The following is a 22985-nucleotide window of genomic DNA, read 5'->3' as shown; positions in this document are numbered from 1 at the left end:
AACAAATTTCAAGAGCAATTTTAAAACAAGGTTATTATTGAAGATGAGTTTAAAACGCTGAAGATGTTTTAAGATTTTATTAAGGCATATTTGCAAATAAGTACCGTATTTCATTTTTGTCCTGTTTTGGATGAGAAAAATTTGTGGCAGCAGAAACCATCTTGAATCTTTGGAAAAGCAGGCTTCCAGCTTGGAAGCCAAGGAAGTGTAACCCAACGTAGCCACCTAGTGGCAGCCCTCCTAAACTGCAGGGCAAGGGGAGAAGCATGAGCAAATCAGAAAGGCGCTAAAAAACGGTCATCCCTCTCACAGACACAGAGAACAGGGCTTCCTTGGGGGCTCAGTGTTAAAGATTCCACCTGCCAATGGAGGAGACAGGGGTTTGATCCCTGGTCCTGGAAGATCCCACATCCCACGGGCAACTGACCCGGTGCGCGGCAACTACTGAACCTGTGCTCTAGAGCCCAGGAACCGCAACTACCGAGACCACGTGCCATAACTACTGAAGCCCCTGTGCCCCAGAAACCGAGTGCCGCCACAAGAGAAGCCACCATAATGAGAAGCCCGTGCGCTGCCATGAAGAGAAAGAAGCCCCTGCTCGCTACAGCTAGAGAAAAGCCCACACAACAAGGAAGACCTAGCACAGCCAAACATAAATAAATAGATTACATATATATATAGAGAGAGAGAACAAACTAGTGGTTATGGGTGGGGGGAGGGGCAATACAGAGGTGGAGGAAAAAGAGGTTATTATGGAATTATATAAAACCATGTGTATGAAACCTTTGGAAACTGTAAAGCATTATGGAACTTAAAGACTCTTTCAATTAAAAAAAAATTACTTACTTAAAAAAACAGTCATAACCAATAGAAATGAAATAGATGGGCAGATTTACTTCCAAACACACTGAATTTGTGGTGATAGAAAAAGTGTTGTGAATATATCTGATAAGCAAAAGGAGATAAAAAACAAGAGGACTGCTCCAATCACAGCTGTACATTCAAATTATACAGAGATATATTATACTTGAAGCTGTAAAGAATGAATGACTAACACTGGAAAACAACAGTCCAAGCAGAAGCAGAATCCAGAGAGTCCTCCTACACAAGCAAAGTCTAGGCCACGGGACAATCTCCTGAGTTACACTTGCTCAGTTTCTACAAAACCCAAACCCCACAAACCCAGGAGCAACTCAAGTTAGAGCTCTTCAAAGGCAAATTTTTAAAACTATTTTCTCTATTGCAAGGTATATTGAAAAATACAGACATAAAATAACTAGATTCTAATCATATATTACAGCTACTCAAAAAATAAGCATCCTTTCCCTAAAAGAAGCTATTCAAAATTGTTCATATATAATAAATTCTCTATTACTTTTTCAAATGTACTTCCCATGCTTTCAGTCCATATGACAAACATTCCTAAGAACTCATTGTAAGTATCACTAACCTGCTTCTTCAACTTTCTTCGGAAGAACTCATACTTTCTTTTGTAATCCCTGGAGTAGGGCACTGCCTTGAGTTAAAAATTTCGGAAAAATAAAGAAGGTTTAAGTTGTTTTATTCTGGAACAATTTTAAAAACTCCCCTCTGGGTATTTTATGAACATAAGTTAAAGGCATTAAAAGAGAATATTTGGAAAGAAAAGTTTAATTCAAAGAAAAAGAAATATAAACCCTAAAAATTTTTAATTTCTCTGTTTAAGATAAAGTTGTATCCAGCAATTCTTATGGCTGTAATTTTCATCATGCAGTATTCTTGAAATGCAATAGGCCAGAAACAGGAAATGTCTTCCAAGTAAAGAAATATTAGAAATGAAAATTTCCATTTCTAAAGAGACTTTCAAAGTGATTTCTCCATTAAAGGAACAATTTGAAAAATGTACTTTTTCCTTGAACTCTGAGGAGTTGCCTTTTTTATCCATTACTTTAAAAGACTAAACATGGAGTCACAAGAGTAATCTAAAAGAATTGTTTCTTCAATTTTAGTTATTTTTGTGAATTAGAAAACAATTATAACCTGAAAAAGAAGCTATATAAAAGAGGAAAATTATTTTCCTATCATTAATCTGACTCAAGAGTATTATAAACATCATACATGGTAATACTTGTACTTTAAATATGAATGTCTTATATACCAGTATTTACGATGATTTCAACCAAAAAGTTCAAGACATGACCCTGATTTGACAAGGCACTGTCGGCTTTCTCATCAGATACACTCTTGGTTCCTCCCTGATTTGCTGAGGATTCCAGCATTCTTTTTTCAGATTATTTCAGGTACCAGACTGAGCATAGCAGCCTCACTGAGTTAGCTCACTGAGTTAACTTTCTGGCTCATTGGCATCCCAAGGTTGCAGTGTAGAGTAAAGGTAACTACTTTAAATGCCCTTTTCAAATAACTGAGACCAGTGTATGCATGGTGGGGAGAGGAGAGATTTGCAAATGTGCTTGCATCTCAACACCTTTATTTAGTGCTATAACCTTCATCATCTGTCCTTCAAGAGACAAGTAAGAGGACAACCCCATCAGAGGATGCTGATACAAAGAGACTTACTGGTCCAGTTATTGCTACATGCTGCAAACGAGGGTCTTCCCATTGTGTTTTTTTACTATCTGAAGAAAGAGAGAAAAAAAAGAGGTTCTTTATTCTCATGCACAAAATTCGATATTACAAAAGATAATGTAATGGAAAAAAAAAAAATCACACCGCACATACTGTGATTTATGTAAAAGATTCTTCCATCAGTGTGAGTTCTTTCTTCCCATCCTGGCTATAATGAAGAACATATTTCAATTATATTAGGAACAGGTTTTCAGTTTATGGGCAGAAAAATGGTTTTGGTTATATGGTTGATTTAATTTGTATATCCCTTTCTTAGTAGAAGACATCAACACTTCAACAATAATATTAATTATAGTTGTGAAAGAACTACTGCATTCCGAAATACAAATGTTTGAGACAGTCAAGTTAGATGGGTAGCAGTTCTATAAACTTACAGGCAAAGGCCCCAGGTCACTGGAAGAATCAAGTGATGTCTTTCCTCTCAGATGAGCTGGAATTTTCAGTCTTGGATCTTCCTTTTTTGGTACAGTAAATAAAGAAAACAATCTATACACACAAACTTTAAAATCATGAAAGTCATCAGTTACTATGTTTTCTAATATCAATGGATTCACTTTCATTTGCTTACTCAATGAAATATTAGGTTGTCATTTAAAATCTCTCATTCATAGGCTACAATATTCAGTTCTAAGGGACCCTGGCAATCCAGTGGTTAAGACTCCACGTTTCCACTGCAGGGGGCATGGGTTCGATTCTTGATTGGGAAACTAGAATTCTACATACCTTGTGGCATGGCCAAAAAAAATATTTTTTTAATTTAAAAGTTAGAAAAAAAATCAATTAGATCTTGAGGAGGATTCGTATTAACTTACTTGCTCTTTCACAAAAACCATTTAGAGTATTTTGCCCACTCTTTAAGGATTATGTCACTATACAGGGCTCTTCTCTAAATAAAAACTGGTGTAAGAGTGGACATAAAGCTGGAGCACGTGTTATTTCTGAGCCCTTGACCATGCTTTTTGGTACCTAGACAGGTGCTAATGTGTTAATTTATTAATAATTTTAAGAGATAAGAAGGTAAGCTCAAAAGGTTATTAAAGGCAACTCAAATTATTGAAAGAAAGAACGAAATTTAATTTGGATTTATTTATATATTATCATTTCAGTATTGTTTTATTAAATAGTGTATTATATAACTTTAATTTAGGCATATTGGTAACTTTTAAACAATTTATTAATCAAAATCTCTGCATTTACTGCTAATTTTTAGTAGTTTTTCTATTAGTGGTGAACCAACTGCTCAACAACTTTAAGCCTTATCTTAAAATAAAAATACTTATTCTACCTAAGCTCGTAAGGCTTTCTGGATATTATGAGGTATGGATTCAAAAGTACTTTGGAACTAGAGGCCTCATATAAAGGGAAATGATTATGACTAAATATCTTCCTGAGCATTTATGGCTAGGGAGCTAAAACCTGCAAACACAAGGAACACAAGACTTCCCTGGTAGGTAGGACTCCGCACTTCCACTGAAGAGTGGAATGGGTTCAATCTCTGCTTGGGGAATTAAGATCCCACAAGCCATGTGGCATGGCCAAAAACAAAACAAAAGCCCACTGCAAACAGGAAATAAATGTATCTCCTTAACAATCCCCCCCAATATTAAAAATAGGTATAAATATACTGAATAGAAATAATACTATTAAGAATTCAACATATGTTTAAATAAGGACTAGGAATGGATTGGGTAGCCATTTCCTTCTCCAGGAGATCTTCTGGACCCAGGGATCAAACTGGGTCTCTACTGCATTGCAAGCAGATTCTTTACCATCCAAACCACCAGGGAAGCCCATATTAATGTATACTTATAAAGATTATCAAGAACTACACGTAAGTGATTGTTACTGTTATTACAAATTTAAACTGGAAACCACTGAAGTTACCCAGGTGGTGGTTTTGGTGTTGTGGTCAATGAAGAAAGGCCTCCCGTTTGGTGCGTGCCGGACCTCCCAGCCTTTGGGGAGGAATCCTTGCTCCATTTCAGATGGCTGGGTCACCTGTTGCGCTGCATCACTCACGGGGGGCTGTGGCTGAGGGCCTGCAGAAGAACCCTGGCTTGACGGCAGCGGACTGGTCTCCACTGTGGCCTAGCACATTAATTCGATTATGTAGTAGTGTTTACAGAGAACACACAAATAGCTGTGGTTAAAAATGTAACTGAATCTGCAAACAGCGCACACACTTATAAACAGGCCTAAAGACTGGAGGCTCATTTCTCCAGTAAAGTGCTTTGTCAAAGTTTGTTTTTAAAACAATTTAAAATTTCTCAGCTAATTCTTGAGCGGTAAGATGCGGTTAACAGTCTGTTAACCCTAGTTGCAAGGGAAGCTGCAGTGACAACTAAAGCAGGTTGTTTTTGCTCACCCCAAAGACTCACATAGAGTGGGAATTTCCCACAAACAAAAATGGGTTCAAATGGTGGGTAGACAAAATAAATGGTAATCAGCCACTACAGAAATGGATAACTGAAATGTAATACATTCCTGTGATAAAATATGAGGTAGCTAAAAAAAATACACTAGATCTATATATAAACCAACATGATAGGATTTTAAAACAATAGTGAGCAAAAAATATTTAGAATTACATAATATCTTTGTTAACTTTGACACATGGACATAAATAATATTTTGCATTGTTTAGCTCTCTACTAGATACGTAAAATAGGCAGGAAGAATTCCCAACAAGCTCACAGTGATAGTTCCCTCTGGGTAGCGGCGCCAAGTGCTTGGTTAAAAGATAAAATCTTTTCTCTGTAAGATTTTATTTTGAAAGACAAAAAATCTAGAACCAAATACAGTGAGCTGTTAATGGTGGTAAATTCAGGGTGTTAAGAAAATGGATACTTACTATGTTATTCCCTGTACTTTGCAGTTTTAAAAAATTTTTCAAGAGAAACGGTGAAACTTTCCCAAATGCTTACAAAGAAATATTATTAATACAAAAGGCAAACCGTTGCCAAAGACGGAGTGTCATTATGACAAAGTTCTCTGATAGATGCTAATCACCAAGATTATTTTTTAGCAAAATAATGATCTTAACTATTAAATTACAAAATTACCCAGTGGACCAGATCATTTACTTTGTCCTGCTAGTCCCAAATGGACTTGTTTTACCTAATAACCAGTAATGACTCATGTATATTAGAAATCTGCAGGAAACGACAGACAGCACCAATATCAGAAAATAATTAGAAGCATCCAGCATCTACTACTAAGTGATGTATTATAATAGCTCTCATAGAAATACGATGGTTTAAATTATCTAAGAAAACACCATAATGAACAGACTGCAGGGTACCTGTACAGTGGGCTTTATCCAGGTAGTAGTTCTGCAATTGTGATCCACATAGTATGATCTTCCTCTTTCATCCTGTTTTTCTTCCCAACCTGGTGGTAATCCAGATGAAGTAGGCAAAAGCTACAGTGAAGAATAACAGAATTAAATACTAATAAGAAAGGATTCTTCTTATTTATTGTATTTTATCATTATTATTATTTTTTATCATTATTATTTTTAAAAATATTTATTTTATTTATTTGACTGTGTTGGGTCTTAGCTGTAACACACGGGATCTTGGTTGCTGCATGCAGGATCTTTTAGCTGCACCATGTGGGATCCAGTTGCCTGATCAAGGATTGAATCCAGGTCCCCTGCATTGCAAGCATGGAATCTTAGCCACTGGACCCAGAAAGAATCCTTTTTAAAGGACCATATCTCCTTTTTCACTGATAACCCTCTTTAAAATGAATCATGTTTTAAACCATATTTTAAAGTGCAAAGCTTTCACTTTAAAAAAACACAGCAGAACAGACAATGAGTGTGATAACAACGTGAGAGTAGTAACAACCACATACTGTTCTCACACAGATCATGGCATTTAACCTCCACACAAATCTTAATGAGATAATTAAGATTACTGGCCCATTTTACTTATGAGAAAACTGAAGTTTTAGAAACTGGAAGTAATTTCCTAACAGATAACATTGCTGTTATGGAGCTGAGATTTGAACACAGGCAGTCAAACTATAGAAATTATCACCCATATGTGCCAAGTCAAAAGTTACCCCTGCTTTCTTTCTGTGAGGGCTGGGGAAGTACTGATTACTATAGTTTATTGCTAGTGAACAAAAGAGGTCTAGTTTTCCGGGTTTACTGAAAACAGTCCAGGTCTGACCTTCCTATTGTCTTTTGAGTTAGATTAGACTCTTCAACGCTTGGCCTGGTTCCCTAATGTGTCTTACATATTAATATAAAAACTATGACCACTAGTCTGTTCACTAGATACACTGTTCTGTAGATACACAGAGGTAGATGTACATTGCTGACAGTTGTTATGAGCTCTGAGTCTATAAAATAATGGAATTCAAAGTTGCCTGGCATTACAAATGTCTAATAGCTAGCGAGTAGATAAATGGGATGTAGTAGACACATCTACAATGATGGAATATCATGAGTTACTGAAACATGCAGCAACATGGATAAATCTCAAAAACATCACAGTAAGTGAAAGAGGCCATATGCATAAGATGGCATACTGTATGATTCCACTTACATGAAATTCCTAGAAAAGCCAAAACTAGCAACAGAAAGCAGATGAGTAGTCATCTGGGGTTAAGTGTAGGTATTAGGATTAAGAACACTTTTTGTGGTGACGGAAGTGTTCTCAAACTTGACCGTGGTCATGTTTGCACAACTGTATAAATTTACTAAAACTCGTTTGTGTACTTAAAAATGGGTGGATGTTATGGTATGTAAATTATACCTTAAGAAAGCTTTGTGAAAGCAAACAAACCTCTAATCAATGTATTAAGAAGGAAAAGGCATGGAAATAGCTTTTCCAGTACATAAAATGTAAATCATCTCTAGATTCTGTAGCTCATTCGGTGCACTTAAAACTGTTTCTTGGATGAGTGCCTGCCAGTGAATCAGAAATTCACCAGTTTCACTGCATAGAGGACAATGTGAAATGCAGTAGGAGAGATACCTAGGGATCTCAGTTTAAGTGGCTCCAGGTGAGTGGACAGAGGATGACATCTCATGGCATTATGGATCATCATCATCAACTCAACAGACATGAGTCCGAGCAAACTCTGGGAGATGGTGAAGGACAGGGAAGTCTGACATGCTGCAGTCCATAGGGTTGCAAAGAGTTGGACACGACTGAGCAATAGAACAACAACAAGGTGAATGGAGATGGCTAGACATGGGGCACTAAGTGAGAGGAAGGCTAGGGAGGACAGTTTTTCTGTGACATCCACCTTCGTGTTGAAGGTTGATACCGACTGGGCCAAATGCACAGGTGGGTGTCCCCACCTCTTTCCTCCACATAGTGCCCATGTTCCTCTCTTGGTGCAGGGCCACCTTTTTAGATGGATCAGCCAGTTCAAGGCCTTTTGAGCCTGTGAATTCCTTTGCTGGAACCCCCATAAAAGTGAAAACAACCCCCACTTTTCAAAATTAGTATACAGGCTGCCATTCAAAATGACAAACTGTTGGTAGAAAAAAAGTGAGGTGGCCATTCCAAGTGGGGAAGTGGAACATGCACACACCCAGAAAAGGGAGAGAATTCATAGGAACACTGTTTGGAAGAAAGAGCCCAGGCAGGAATGAAGGTGGTGGTGGGGTAGTCCATAGGTGGCTAAGGGATAAGGGAGGCTCAAGGGGCTGGAAGCCTGGACATTTACATTTGGTTTAAAAAAATAAGTGGGGACCATATAACGAAGAGACAAACTTGAAGCAGTGAAAGTGAAAGTCGCTCAGTAGTATCCAACTCTTTGTGACCCCAAGGACTGTAGCCCACCAGGCTCCTCTGTCCATGGGATTCTCCAAGCAAGAATACTGGAGTGGGTAGCCGTTCCCTTCTCCAGGGGATCTTGCCAACCCAGGGATCAAACCCAGGTGAGAGCTGAGTCAGAAAGGATGGAGGCTGGGAGACTAAAAGGCCAGAAGCTATGAAGTCTAAGCTCTAGTCAAGGTCATGGCTAGAGATGCTACTGAAGAGCCAGTGGATGTTTTGGCAGCCTGGAAGACAGTGAGACTGAAGGGAAGAGGGAGAAGGAGGCTGACAAACTCCATCCTGGCTGCTGAGCCTGCTGACATGTGTACACACCCGTCCATATGACCAGCTGTTGATGGAGCTTCATGTCTGGGGCAGAAACAGCTGCAAGACACACAGGTTGGGCACAGAGCAGAGGCCCCTGGATGTCACAGTCCTGATCAGTATGCAATACATCCAGCCTGCATAACACTTCACCTGCCAAGCCTGAACACCACGTGCATGTGGGGACTTGGCTTTCTCACTATGAGAGAGACAGTTCTCTGGGTTTTGTCTTTAAAGGGCCGACCTATCCCATTCCCCTCCCCCAACCTCATCCCCCAGAGCCCAGATACTATGCTGGAGTAAATGCTCATATTCAGTGTTTCAAAAAAAAAAGTTTCTGAATCTTATATTTTTATTGAGGATTGAGGGGAGGGGCTAAAACTTACCACAGGAAGTGTAGGCTGTTCCTCAAAAGTATAGGCTTGTAAGCTGCCTCTTCTGCTGGAATGATTCTTATATATAAAAAAGAACAATGATAACTTTAGGTCTCTGCTTTGTCTCTGAATGGCAGATAAGGTAGTGGGGTGGGTGTGATGGGGAAGAAAAATGAACACCCACTCCACCCACATGGAGACTCTCTCAGCCTCGCTCAACACCAAACACCTTCCAAATTCCAGTGCACAATTCTCCCCCCAAGTTCTAGACCGTCTCCTGGACACCTTTTCTTGAATGTCTAACAGAGAGCCTTTTATTGTGTTCAAAACTGGACTCAGTTTTTCCCTGTCCACACCCACTCAAATCCACTCCCTCTCAGGTATTCCTCGTCTTCAGTGGGCAGCCTAGGAGGCCAGCAGCTGCCCCCCAGGCAGACATCAGTCAGAACCCTGAATTCTCCCCTCCTGTCCCTTATGGCCAGGTCAGTCACCAGATCCTACACATTCTATTTCTTTGCAAGCTCTCAAATACATTTCCCTTCCACTTTAAAAAATTTTTTCAGGTTTTCATCACTTGTCACTTTGACTATTACTGTGGCAACATCCTAACAGATTTGACTGCTGCAAGTCTTTTCTGCTTAAATCTGCTCTCCATACCATGTGTTGCAGCCAGAGAGCATTCTGCAGCACAGATTTCGTCACCATTCTCTCACTCAGAGCCCTTCAATGACTTCTTCCATCACTAGGGTAAAATCTACAGCACGGAACACAATCCGAGTGAGCTCCAGAAGAGCTTCAGTGAGCTTCCAGGGCTGACTTCAGCCCTCTTACCTCACAAGCCACCCTCTGGACATTCAAGATTAGTTGTTCCCTAGAAATCCAGTATTTTTTCTTTCCCGTGCTTTTATACGCATGCTGTTGTCACTTTCTGAAATATGTTAGTTTTGTTACTTAATGACATTAACAGTTATAATATATGTAGGACTTAATTCAGAGGATTAAGTCCTCTGTAGGAGGATTAGTCCACTGTAGGATTGTTTACAATAACAAAGAACTGCAAACAATCTGAAGTCCATCAAAGGAAACTGGAGAAACAGCTTAACGGTTACTTGCATAAGGGAATGACGTTTGATTATTTTGTTGGTGGTGGTTATAAAAAGAGCACCTCTATATTTACCGAAATGGCCCAATGTCTATGATACAGTATGTAAAAAAATAAGTTGCCAAAAAGTGTGTGCAAGATGATCTCAGGCTAAAAAACTGATATACAAATATATGTGCATGCATCTTTATGCACACATAGAAAATGTTTAAGACTATATATGCCAAACCACTTATACCCTGAGAAAACCATTAACTGAAAAAGATACATGTACCCCACTGTTCATTGCAGCACCACTGACAGTGGTAGGACATGGAAGCAACCTAGATGTCTGGCAGATGAATGGATAAAGAAGCTGTGGTACATATGTGTAATGAAGTATTACTCAGCCATAAAAGGAATGCATTTGAGTCAGTTCTAATGAGGTGGATGAACCTAGAGCCTATTATACAGAGTGAAGTAAGTCAGAAAGAGAAACACAAATATTGAATATTAACATGTATATATGGAATCTAGAAAGATGGTACCGATGAACCTATCTGCAAGGCAGCAACAGAGATGCACACACAGAGAACAGACTTGTGAACATGAGGAGCAGGGGGAAGGAGAGGGTGGGACAAATGGAGAGAGTAGCATGGAAACATACACTATCATATATATAACAGACAGCCAGTGGGATTTTGCTGTATGATTCAGGGAGCTCAAAGTGGTGTTCTGTGAGGGAGGGAATGGGATGGGAGGTGGGAGGGAAGTTCAAGAGGGAGGGGACGTACATGTACCTATGATTGATTCATGTTGATATATGGCAGAAATCAACACAATATTTTAAGCAATTATCCTTCAATTAGAAATAAATTAAAAACAAAAAAAAGATATGGTGCGTGTGTGTGTGTATACACACACACTATGAAATATTACTCAACCATAACAAAGAATGAAATAATGCCATTTGCAGCAACATGGATAGACCTAGAGATTATCAAACTAAGTAAAAGAGAAAATTACCATATGATATCACTTACACACGGAATTTAAAATACAACACAAATGAACTTATCGACAAAACAGAAACAGAGTCATAAACATAGATAACAGACTTGTGGTTGCCAAGGGTGAGGAGAATGGGGGAGGGATGGACCAGGAGTTTGGGATTAGGAGATGTAAACTATTAAATATAGAATGGATAAACAAGAAGGTCCTACTGTATAGTACAGGAAACTATATTCAATATCCTGTGATAAGCCATAATGGAAAAGAATATGAAAAAGAATGTGTATATGTATATAACTGAATCACTGTACTATACACCAGAAATTAATACAACATTGTGAATCAACAATATTTCAATAAAATAAATGAAAAAAAATGATATATGCCAAACCATTAATGGCAATTGACAGAGCATATGTAAGAGGTAAGCTGGAAAACTTAATTTTTATTTTATACACCTCAGTACTGTTTCAATTTTTAACCATGACCATACAATACTTTAAAAATAATAAATTAACTTTTTTGAATTAATACACACATGGTAAGAAATTCAAAAGGTACGAAAGATATATGCTCTGCTCACCCTGTTTTTCTCTTCAGAGCTGAGCAAGGTTACCTAGTTTAGTTTTCAAGAAATATGATACACATATTTATTCTGTCATGTAAATAATTTTATAAATGGTAACACATCAAACACACTGCCCAGCACCTCAGTTTTCCACTGAGCAATATTTCTTTGTTCCATACAACATATATATTCAAAGACACTTCATTCTTTTTAGTGGCTGCATAGTATGTCATTGTATAGATGCCACCTATTACTTTAGTAATTAGAAAAATAAAAATAACAGAAGGAAAGAGAATAGGATGTCACCAGAAAATCAATATAGCTTATTCTTTAAGTCTTTGACTGATCTTTCCCACTCCTCAAACAAAAAAATGAAATGACATGAATGGAAGATAGACGGATGGAAGAAAGGAGGGGAAGGAAGCAGGCAGGCCTATCTGTTCTTGGATATTCACACAGGCATTTACATAGAACTGTCTACACTGAAGCATCATGAGAAAGGTGCTAAAACAGAAGTCATCAAATTTTTCTGTTAAGGTCCAGATAGTAAGTAGTTTTTGTTGACTATATCGTCTCTGTTAATTTACTGTGAAAGCGGCCATGGGCAATACTTAAACAGATGGGTGAACTGTATTTAAAGATATTTTAACCAGCATATAACCAGTATGTAGTCAGCCCTCCATATTTACTAACAGAATGGAAAGTTCAGAATTCCAAAAGGAAATGACCATAATATCCTTGGACGCCTCTTTGTCTTCCATTGAAATGTCTCCCTTGATACAGATGAGAGAGTTAGCCACAAGGATCCCATCAGGGCAGTGTATGTTGGAATACTGGCTTCTGAACCCCAGAGACAGCAAGTTTATAAACTTGCTGCTGGAGTGAGAAGGTCATCTATCTCCTTGTTTAGTCAAAGTTTATCAGCTCTTTTTCACATGTGTGTTGGTGACATGTGTGGTATCCCTGAAAAGGAGAAGAGTAACCCCAAGCACCCAGGACTTGGCCTGGCACTCACAGCACAATTCAAGACAAAATCAAGACTACTTTATAATCATGCCTACACACAGCAAAACATGAACACTGTCCAAGCCACAAGATATCAAATATCTTCCTATCCTGGCAGATACAAGTGACTGCTGCTTTTTGCTAATCATAGCTTTAGCCTTGCTACAGATAAGATTTAAGACACCACATCACAGAATTATCCCTGCTTCCTGATAGCATCCAATGTGAGGTCTTGCTTCCTTAAACCTTCCTGAAAATCGCCTAACACAAGTTGAAATCCTTTAAGTCTTTCATAACATACTATTACAGAGATGTTCATGGTATGTATTCCCCTTGCTAAAATGAATACTAAACTCAACTTGTTCAATTACAAGTGTGTTCCTGATAGTCTGTGGCTGAGGGCATTGACTTATGTAATGGATATTTAGACTCCAACGATCATTTGGATTTTTCAGGACTTTGCTCCATACTGTCAGTGGGGATATTTGAAAATGGCCATACTGTAAAGTACAAAAGTCCCTACCACATTATTATGTGCAGTTTAAGACAATATTTTATCATCACAAGAAAAAACCCACAAGGTGTTGTATATTAACTAAACTTACAATTTCACAATACATAGATCAAATCATTATGTTGTATACCTTAAACTAATACAATGTATTCTGTCAATTATATCTCAACAAAAATGGAGAAAAAAGACAACATTTTATGTAAAGGTTAGATACTGAATAGAATAATGTATGTGTGTATGTGTGTGTACTCAGTTGTTATGTCACGTCTGATTCTTGCAACCCCACGAACTGTAGCCCGCCAGGCTCCTCTGTCCATGGGATTTCCCAGGCAAGAATATTCCCAGGTTGCCATTTCCTTCTCCAGGGGATCTTCCTGACCCAGGGATCAAACCCACATTTCCTGCATTGGCAGGTGAGTTCTTGACCACTGAGCCACCAGGGAAGTCCACATATATTTATATATGAAATACATATATAATATTTATATATAAAAATATAAAACCCTGAAGCTCCACCAAAATCTAAGAAGCATCTTACCGAGTTGGATACTGGATGGCCAGTGGCTGAATTTCCACCAACAGTGAGTCTGGCATTCAATTCTTCTGCAAGATGAGTCTGGACATCCAAGTTATTTGATGGTGGAGATGAAGGGAAGGCTTGATAGCCGTACATGGTGGCTTCATCTTCTCTTATAATTTCCCAGTTCTAAAATGAACAGAAGCTTAAGCTACATACCTGAATCAATTGCTATAACATATGTCTACCAACAAGAACGAGAAAATGATTTCTACCTCAGAAGATTCTCGATTGTCAACACTTTCTGTTTCCTCAGATATCTGCCTCCTGGTGGTAAACGCACGCTGGGCTTGCAGTTGAATGTTACCATTCTCAGCATCTGTTAGGTTGTCCCTGCATTAGAAATGTAAAAGCCATCACCCATGCCTGAAGAGAGTTAAAATGAGAGCTAAAAATTCTGTGTTCCTTTAGCAAGTATCCATATTAGATCAGAATTTATTGTTTGGGCCCAAAGGCTAGTTCAACATGCTCAGGTTAAGTTGTAGGCACAACAGTACCCTCAGAGTACCTTATGGAGTTAAAAGTTTTTGTGAAAATGTGTAACGTACATAATATTTTCATTTATCACTGTGCCTAGGAAAATGTCTCATGTGTATGGGCACTCAAAAATATTTGTTGAATGAATGAACACCTGAGTGTTGCATAAGTTATTATATTATTATTTCACCATGCTACTACAAGAGTAAAATCTGAAGTAGCTCTAGAAAGTTCATAAAACAGAAGCTTTTTAAGAGTTGCATATACATCTTCATGAATTAGAGAGTAACATTTTCCAGAACTGATCTTAAGCCAAGGGTCTACCCTCTAGTTTCCCATGTATGAATGCAGAAGGCAGAAGGAAAGACAGTGTAAGGACACTATAATTAAAAACTTAATAGATTATAGATTAAATGTTATCTGTTTTTGATCCTATACAGTAATGAGTCTGTTCTGAAAAAGGAAAGTAGTAAAGGAGTGTCTGAATTTAGGAAAGGCATGGTAAATCAGACTGCATATCCTTTCCGCAGTCATTCATTAGTTATACTACTCTAGCTAGTCATGTTTAATATAGCCAGACCATAAGATCAAGAATTTTGTATAAGTATTTAATAACAAGATTATTGTTAATTTATCTAATGCCATATAAGCCCAGGATACTCAGAAGACCAATTCTTGCTGTATAGTTTCTGGAGAAAACATAGTGGTCCTAAGGGAATGCCTCATACATTTTTCCCCCTAAATAAACGATTTTTGCTGGCTGCAAACAACCTCAACCACAGTGAAAGAAATGTGATTCTGCTGAAGTCAGGCTTGCCACAATACAGAGGTATACAACAAGATGTTTCAGAATTTTATCATGCATTCAGTCTTGCAATCTGTATGCCATTCTACAGAGATCAATGGCTCTGTGACACACAGCAGCTGGATCATCAACTTGCTTTGGAAGCATTTGAGAACAGAAAATATCTACAAAAGTGCTTGGGGATTTCCCTGGTTGTCCAGTAGTTAAGAATTCACCTTCCAATTGCAGGGGACATAGGTTCAATCCTTGGTCGAGGAACTAAGATTCCACAAGCAGTGGGCAACTAAGCTGGTGTGTCACAAATAGAGAGGCCACATACTGCAACTAGAGAAGCCTGAGCGCCACAACCACTGAGCCCATGCGCTCTACAGCTTTCGCACTGGGAAAAGAGAAGCCTGTGTGTGCAGCAATGAAGACCCAATGCAGCCAAAATTAAGAAAAAAAAAAAAGTGCTTGAACCATATGTGTGTGTTTAGTTGGTTAATGTGTCTGACTCCTTGTGACCCCATGGACCATAGCCCACCAGGTTCCTCTGTCCATGGTATTTTCCATGGCAAAAATAATGGAGCAGGTTGCCATTTCCTAGTCCAGGGGATCTTCCCGACCAAGGGACTGAACTCACATCTCTTGCATCTCCTTCACTGGAAGGCAGATTCTTTACCACTAGTGCCACCTGGAAAGCCCCATTTATAAATATCAGTCTGATGATAATAAAAGAAAAATATCACTGAGGAGACATAAATCAGAATACCTGAAAGGCCATTCTGTCCTTGATCTGGATACATCAGAAATTATGTACACATTGACCAGACTGGCAAATGGGTGTTTAACAAAAGAACTTATTATTGAGTCCTTTATATTTTATAAATAATTTCTATTTTAAAAACACTGTGCTGTAGAAATCAACTTTTCATTATATTTTAGTAACAAACTAAAAAATCTCTAAGATTTTCTAAATCAGTCTAGAAAGAAAAATGTTCCTTTTGTGGCTAATTTAAAACAGAAATAAATGACAATTCATTAAAATTAAAGAAGTAATTAGAAGGGTAATATTTGTAATTCAAATACTTTTTAATACTATCAAATCATTTTAGGAAAGAAACACCTATGATAGCACTTTTTATGCCCTGCGCTATAAAAAAAAATCCTAGTATTCTTGTCCTAGTCTTTGGAATTCCATACTATTATGAATCCATTTGAGTCATGACTTCAAAATGAAAATCAGTGGTCAAAATGTATTTAGATTACAAACACAAAAGTCACCAGCACGTACTGAAGGGTTGGTCTTTTCCACTGTGTTCTTCTAGATTCATGGTTTACATAGTAGGTCCTTCCAAGGATATCCTGTCTCTCTTCCCATCCTGGAGGTAGAGGAGAAGGTTCCTGTTGCTGCTGCAAATGGCAAGCAGCATCTGGTTGGTCCAAAACTACCCAGCCAGGCTGAAAAACAGAATGGTGACAATTAAGTTTACACTTAATTTTTTTTTAACTTATAAATTAATGCCACTAGCATCACCTGGAAAGCCCATAAATTATGCTAGAGGAAATTTTAAGAGATTGAGCATACCCAGTTTCAGAAACTATGCAAAGACAGAATGAGCACACTGTCAACTTTTAACACCTAACAGGAATATCTGATGATAATGAAGGTTTTTTTTCTTCAAAATGATAACACTTAAATTTTGCTTGAAAAAATTTAATTTTTTTTAAAAAAAATTTTAAACATGTCTAATAGGAGAAAAAGGACTTGTAAAACTTTTAAATAAACAGCATTGGAAGACACTAAGAAATGGAGAAGCATAGTTCAACCTTACACTATTCTCTAAATTATAAGCAGGGATCGTGTCTTATTGAGTATTGTCTCTCTCAGAGAGAAAGCACCTTGTTAATGATGGAAGTAAATAACTCTCTGAAACCTGAAAAAAAAATGCTGTATGAAGGTCAAACATGCAGAGGCATGATAGGGAAGGGCAAATGATTTAGAAATGTTGATTGAAAAGACATTATGATTCTCTGGTCTGACTTTTCTCTTTCTCCTCTGGACCATGGAATGGCATTTTGGTCAAGTCATAAAACAGCCAAAGAAAGAAAGTTTTGTTTTGTTTATATGCTAGGAAGGCACTGGAAATTTCCTCTGAGACTAGCAAGCGGCAAACATACAAAAAACCTTAGCTAGGGTAGTTAGAGTAAGGAATTATTTGAAAAAAGTAGCAAGGGTTAATGACATGATTTTATACAAGAAACCTCAAAACAGAGAAGGCAGTCAGTAAAAGGTTCTGCTAAACACCGATATGGTTAGGAAGCATAAATAAACCAGCAATGAAAACTTAAAAATTCTCCTAAAAGGTACATAAGAGAAGACCTGAGTGAATGAAAAGACAATGTGATCTTGGCTAGGGAGATTTAATCTCACAAAGACATCAATGCTCCCCAAGTTAATTTATAAAGTTGTCAAGATTTAAATAAGACTACATCATGGATTTTTAAAAATAACATGACAAGGCAATTTTCAAGTTCAAATAGAAACAAAAACAAGCAAAAATAATCAGCACAATTCCAAAAAATAAGAGTGACGATAAACTTTATCAGATAAAACATATCATAAACCACAATTAATTAATAGAATTGGAAAGCTAAGAAAGAGAATCCAATTTATAGAATTCAGTATATGATATAGGCATTTCAAATCTGTGGGAAGATAAGCAAATTACTTAGGGAAAAAAAGGAAAAATTATTTGGACTGCTACCTCATACCTTATAACCAGAATGTTACAGATTGAGCAATATTTAAAATGTCACAAAGTAAAACCAAAATGTATTAGAACAAATCTAGGGATATTAAAAAAGTATATTCTAAGAGTGAAAAAACCATTAAGTATGACATCAAACCCAGATGGCCTAAAAGAGGCTGAGTGATTTGATTATAAATCCCCCAAATTTGTACATGGCAAAAACTACTAAATAAAAGTAAAAAAAAGAGACAAACTGGGGAACATATTTGGTACCATAATAATAGGTAAAAAATAATTTCCTTAATATACAGAGAGTCTTTTTTTCCCCCTAGACATTGGGGGTCTAGCACTGCTGTGCCAGTCAGTTGATGAGTTTAGATCAAGATAGAAGAGAATTCTTCTCTCTTGGAAGGTGGGGTCTGAACAGGACGGGTCAGGGAGACCTCGGGAAGAAAACGATCGTTTTCTGGCAGCAGACAGAACAGGATAAGGTTGCAGCAGGGTTGATCTTTGGCTAGCTCCAAGGAAAGGGTTATAGACTGAGGTGGAATGGAAGGTGAGACATAGGAGAGAGGAAGACAGACAAAATTATTCCAGGAAAAGAGATATGGATGGGAAGCAAAACAGAGTCCTTCTCTTTCTCATTCTTTATTACTATTATTTTTTTTATCTCTTCTATAGGAACTGACATCTTGCTAATTTTGTTTCTTTCTTTTTATTGCCAGGAACTCCATTCTCTCTCCTTTCCTCTACCTTTTCTCTCCATCTATGTTTACCTTCCTTCTCCCTCTCACTTCCTTTCCTTTAAATGATTATGATAGAAGATCTATATACCTAAATATCAGTCTTGTACATATCAAATCACATTTTATTTCTCTGGTCTCAATTTTAAAGGCATGTGAGTTGAATTTTTATATTTCACTCTCTTGGGAAAAAAGGACCAATTTTTAAAAATATGGTCACTGATTATTTTTCTGCAGATTAATAAAATTTATCAATAAAAAGGTCCTCACTACTGCTGTAAAGGATTATAAAAATATTCAGAGCTTGGAAAATGGTACCAAAAATATTTCTTTAGAATCTTCTTAAAAGATTTCTCTATTAAAAGTCTTTTTATTGAATTTATGTTACTCAAGTAAACTTCTGGAGGGGAAAAAAACTAATTTAATTAAGGGCCTATTTTTTAAAAATCTGTTTCAGTTTGAGGAAGAAGTATAGTTACCTATTTGTTTACCCATTTCTAAATATGAACATTGCTTAGAAAGAATGGGTTTTCATTTTCAGTATAGAATGCCTCCCTATTAAACATGTATCAGCTAATATTCTTCAAAAAATAATTTTCTAAGGATCAATGTTTGTTACTTAATTACTAACCTCAAAGCTAACATGCAACTGCCCATAATTTAACCGAGTCAAAGATGGTCAAAAAGAAGCATTCAGAGCTACAGCAAACATTGTTATGTAATAATCACACAAAATACATAGAGCTAAACCTAAAGTTACAAGCGGTACAAAAAAAATATTACATAATTATGTACTATAGTCACACTTTACCAAACTTTATCCTACTAGAGTATACACTGCCTAAGAGTGAGCCTCTTTTGAAAATTACAACTGTTTTCTTTAAATGGTAGGATTTTATATATTCAGTCACAAACCAGATGTCAAAGACAAGACTTCTCTGGTCATTAGCTACACAGAAGATAAATAAGCACAGATTCATGTGTTTGAATTCCTAGGGCCTTTCATAAATAAACTCCTACATGCTTACATCTACTGAAATTATAAGGTGCATTCTGAGGGAATTCAAACTTGAGACATGAGACCACAAAATGAAGTGAAGCAGCTCTACCCACAGAAACTGAACTGTGAATAAGGTACCTGTGATACATGCATGTGGGCAAAACTTGGAGCAGGTTACCGAATAATGAAATGCTGTTAAAAATTTTTTAAGTTACTAAATAAAGAATTTTTTTTCTTTACAGCAGACATCCTTCATTTCAAACAGAATTCCATTATTCAGGTTTCCATGTGCACTAAAATGCCAGTTAGAGAGAAAATTCTACTCAATAAATTCCTAAATTTAAAAAAAAAAGATTATTATATGACACATCACAGAAAAACTTAGAAAAAAAAAGGTATCAAATAAGGGCATTAGACGTGAGAGAGGATATTAAGTTTCTTTGGTCACCAGAGTAATAAGGCTAACTATTTAAAGAAAAAAGTTCTTTCTTTCTGTCGTTACAGATTCCTCCACAAAGTAAAATCTCATTAGTGTATATATAAAAAAAAAATTCCCAGGAATCTTTGTCGCAAAAGCACTGCTTGTTATCAAACCTTCTCAAGATGTTTGGGTGTGTGATGCAGAGCCCAGCCCTGGGGTAGGGTCCCTCATCCTGACAGTCCTTCTAGAGACTTTAGCAGATCCTTAATCAAAAAAGGCATGACTACTGAGGAAGAGGCACACACACAACCCCTCCAAAGCAAACTGATGCCACAACAAAGGGTGCTTTCACTCAATGTGATTAGAACAAGGTGCTACCTTTTGATGATGTTTATTAGGTGGGAATCTCAAGGGGCAAATGTTTTTGTTCCCTTTTCAGATCACGGATTTTTTGTTCTGGAAGAAACCCTAGAGGGTAGCAGTACATCCTGTCACTCTGCAAAGGAAGAACCTGAAGTCCAGAGAGGGTTGAGATTCACATGGTCACTCACCTCACAAGCAGCAGAGCTTGCGACTAGGATTGCAGGCTCCAAATCCCTGCCCAATTCTATTCCAAATACATGTTCTCTGCCTCTTCTTCACTTACCCCAAGTGCAGGTGGCTCTGCCCAAATGCTTGACTGGACTTCCTCTTATCCTGTCACCCATGAAGATGGTTAACTTCTTTTGGCCACCAATAAATGTGGCTTTTTATTAGATCACTTGAATTTTTTTTCTCTCTCTCTTAGTCTCCTTTTCTATGAGCCCTCCCACACCCAACAGTTAATGACTTAATTACAACAAATGCTTTCATTTATAAACATTGTAATCTCTATTCCTTCAGCTTTAAGAATGCCATCTGTAATGGCCATTCATTTCACAGAAATACCCTTACAGGTAAGAAATGTTTAACAAATTCTTGGGTAAAATAAACAAATGTCTAGGGAAGTAATTTTTATTGCACACATTTAACTTTATTAAGTAGTTATTTTTTCTTTAGAGTATAGTAAAATAAGAAATTGGATATTTTTCTTCTTAGTTTAACCAAATATTTATAAAATCTCACCTCTAATTCCTCAGCCTGTTCTGTGTTATCGTCTTCTGAGCCACTGGTTTTAGGTAAGTAAGTCATTTTTAATCTCAGATAACCTTTAACTCTTGATTTGTGACTGTAGAAAGAAAATAATAATTCATAAAACTTTAACACTAGGAAGAAAACCATTCATTCAATAAGAGTTCATTGAACATCTACTAGCTTACTAGGAGAGATTCAAGACAAGTTTCAATGCAGAAGAAAAAGGAATAGATGGTGGAGAAAAAGAAACATCCATAAATAAATAATTTTTATGAGATAAATAAGGAACTATGGAACTTTAAGTGAAAGATCAGAGAGATCTTGAAAGAGAAGTTGGCATCTGAGTTGGGCTAGGAGACTGGGGAGGAGTTTCATCTATGGCAGTCAGGGAAAGGCATAAGAGCAGGGAAGAGGGCGAAAATAAGGAAATAGATGGGAAACCAGGGGTGCAGTTAAGGAAATGGAAGTAACTGAGACTGGCTGAATTACGGGGTACATAAAGGAGGTGGGAATGGTCCAGCTGATGAGGTCTATGTGAAGTAAAACTTTTAGATTTTATTTTGCATAGAATTTGGAGGATAGGGAAAGGCATTCTCACAGATGTGCTTTAGGGATAATAATCCAGCCATGTTGTATAAGATAACAGAAAAGTAGAGAGCAAGGTCAGATAACTATCTGAAACCTAATGTCTTTGACAGCTGTTTGAATCTGTCATATATTAATTTATCTAATCTACTTTCATACTTATCTCATACCACCTCTTAGAAAAATGAGTTGTCTAAGTTAAGGGTTGCAGCCCAGAGTAGTAATACTTCATTAAAATTTTTCTTTAATTTATTTTTGCCACACCCACAGCATGTGGGATCTTAGTCCCCTGACCAGGGATTAAACCCATGCCCTCTGCATTGGGAGCATGGAGTCTTAACCACTGGACCACCAGAAAAGTCCCCTCATTCAATTTTTTTAAAAAACCTGTCTTTCTTAAGATTCTAACTTAAGACCTAACTCTGTCTATTGCCCCCACCAATTCTATAATAGCATCCTGTTTACTCAGGAAATCCTTGCTTGTCATAGCTTTCTATATTGGTGTTTTGGATAATTTTTATAGATTTCAGTTATGTAATAAGACATAAGAGTCCTAATCTTTCCTCCTGTCTTCAAAAGGTACTCCCTTATGCCTCCCTTAATCTTTTTAGTTGTTCTTCTCTACACAGTTCTCATGGATTTGGAAAGTGTCCTTCCCTGACTGGTCACTAAACCCCCCGATGCTTATTTCCAGACCACTAATGTGACTTGTGCCTCCATAGTTAAGGGGGTATGAACACTCTATGACTTCTTATAAAGGATAGATACAGGAAACTTACACGGGTAATATTTTATAGGAGAGTTTCTCTACAATGCTAGGTTTTATTATGTTTTTCCAACTAGATAATAAGCCTGTGGGTTTAAATTTATTGATGTTCAAAAAAAATCTAAGAAGGTAGTTGGATAAAACTCTTTCTGCACTTGCAGCAATACCCAGTGCAGACGAAGATGTAAACTATTACAGTGTTTTAAAGATAAAGACACCAGAAAGCATTCAACAAATTGAAAAGCAGGTTACTACAGCAACCAAATAAGAGAACTATTTAGTTATTCTTGGTATACAGATGTCACAATCAGTTCAAAATTAAAGCAGAAAAGGGACTCACATTGCATGACTTCTACAGAAATTAAATGTGACTTCTCTTATAGACAGTAAATGTGAACACAAAGACCACTGCTCCCTTTATTTAAATTTATATTAAATTTATATTACAATGAATATTTAAATTTTTTAATAAAAAATTCTACTA

The 22985-nt window shown here is 37.1% G+C and overlaps 1 protein-coding gene across 7 annotated transcripts in view; it reads right to left on the bottom strand.

The window, feature by feature from the left end:
- The window catches only part of NEDD4 (NEDD4 E3 ubiquitin protein ligase), a 141129-nt gene that overhangs the window by 26305 nt on the left and 91839 nt on the right, over positions 1 to 22985 (bottom strand). For 3 of the 7 annotated variants that reach the window (XM_081510235.1, XM_081510230.1, XM_081510232.1), the window contains 11 exons: positions 21142 to 21244; positions 16415 to 16581; positions 14075 to 14192; positions 13821 to 13988; positions 9116 to 9181; positions 5927 to 6046; positions 4510 to 4713; positions 3000 to 3080; positions 2715 to 2773; positions 2557 to 2611; positions 1451 to 1516 (listed from right to left, as the gene is read on the bottom strand). In XM_081510235.1, coding sequence (XP_081366361.1) covers positions 1451 to 1516; positions 2557 to 2611; positions 2715 to 2773; positions 3000 to 3080; positions 4510 to 4713; positions 5927 to 6046; positions 9116 to 9181; positions 13821 to 13988; positions 14075 to 14192; positions 16415 to 16581; positions 21142 to 21244 — 1207 coding nt within the window. Of the gene's footprint in view, positions 1 to 1450; positions 1517 to 2556; positions 2616 to 2714; positions 2774 to 2999; positions 3081 to 4509; positions 4714 to 5926; positions 6047 to 9115; positions 9182 to 13820; positions 13989 to 14074; positions 14193 to 16414; positions 16582 to 21141; positions 21245 to 22985 lie in introns of all 7 variants that reach the window. The other 4 variants (XM_081510234.1, XM_081510229.1, XM_081510231.1 and 1 more) reach the window with 3 other exon arrangements.

Source organism: Giraffa tippelskirchi, chromosome 7 (genome assembly GCF_054371585.1).
Source record: "Giraffa tippelskirchi isolate mGirTip1 chromosome 7, T2T-mGirTip1v1.2.pri, whole genome shotgun sequence".
Classification (NCBI taxonomy): domain Eukaryota; kingdom Metazoa; phylum Chordata; class Mammalia; order Artiodactyla; family Giraffidae; genus Giraffa; species Giraffa tippelskirchi.
Note: the sequence above shows the minus strand (reverse complement) of the source record. Positions and strands in the feature narration are given on the sequence as shown.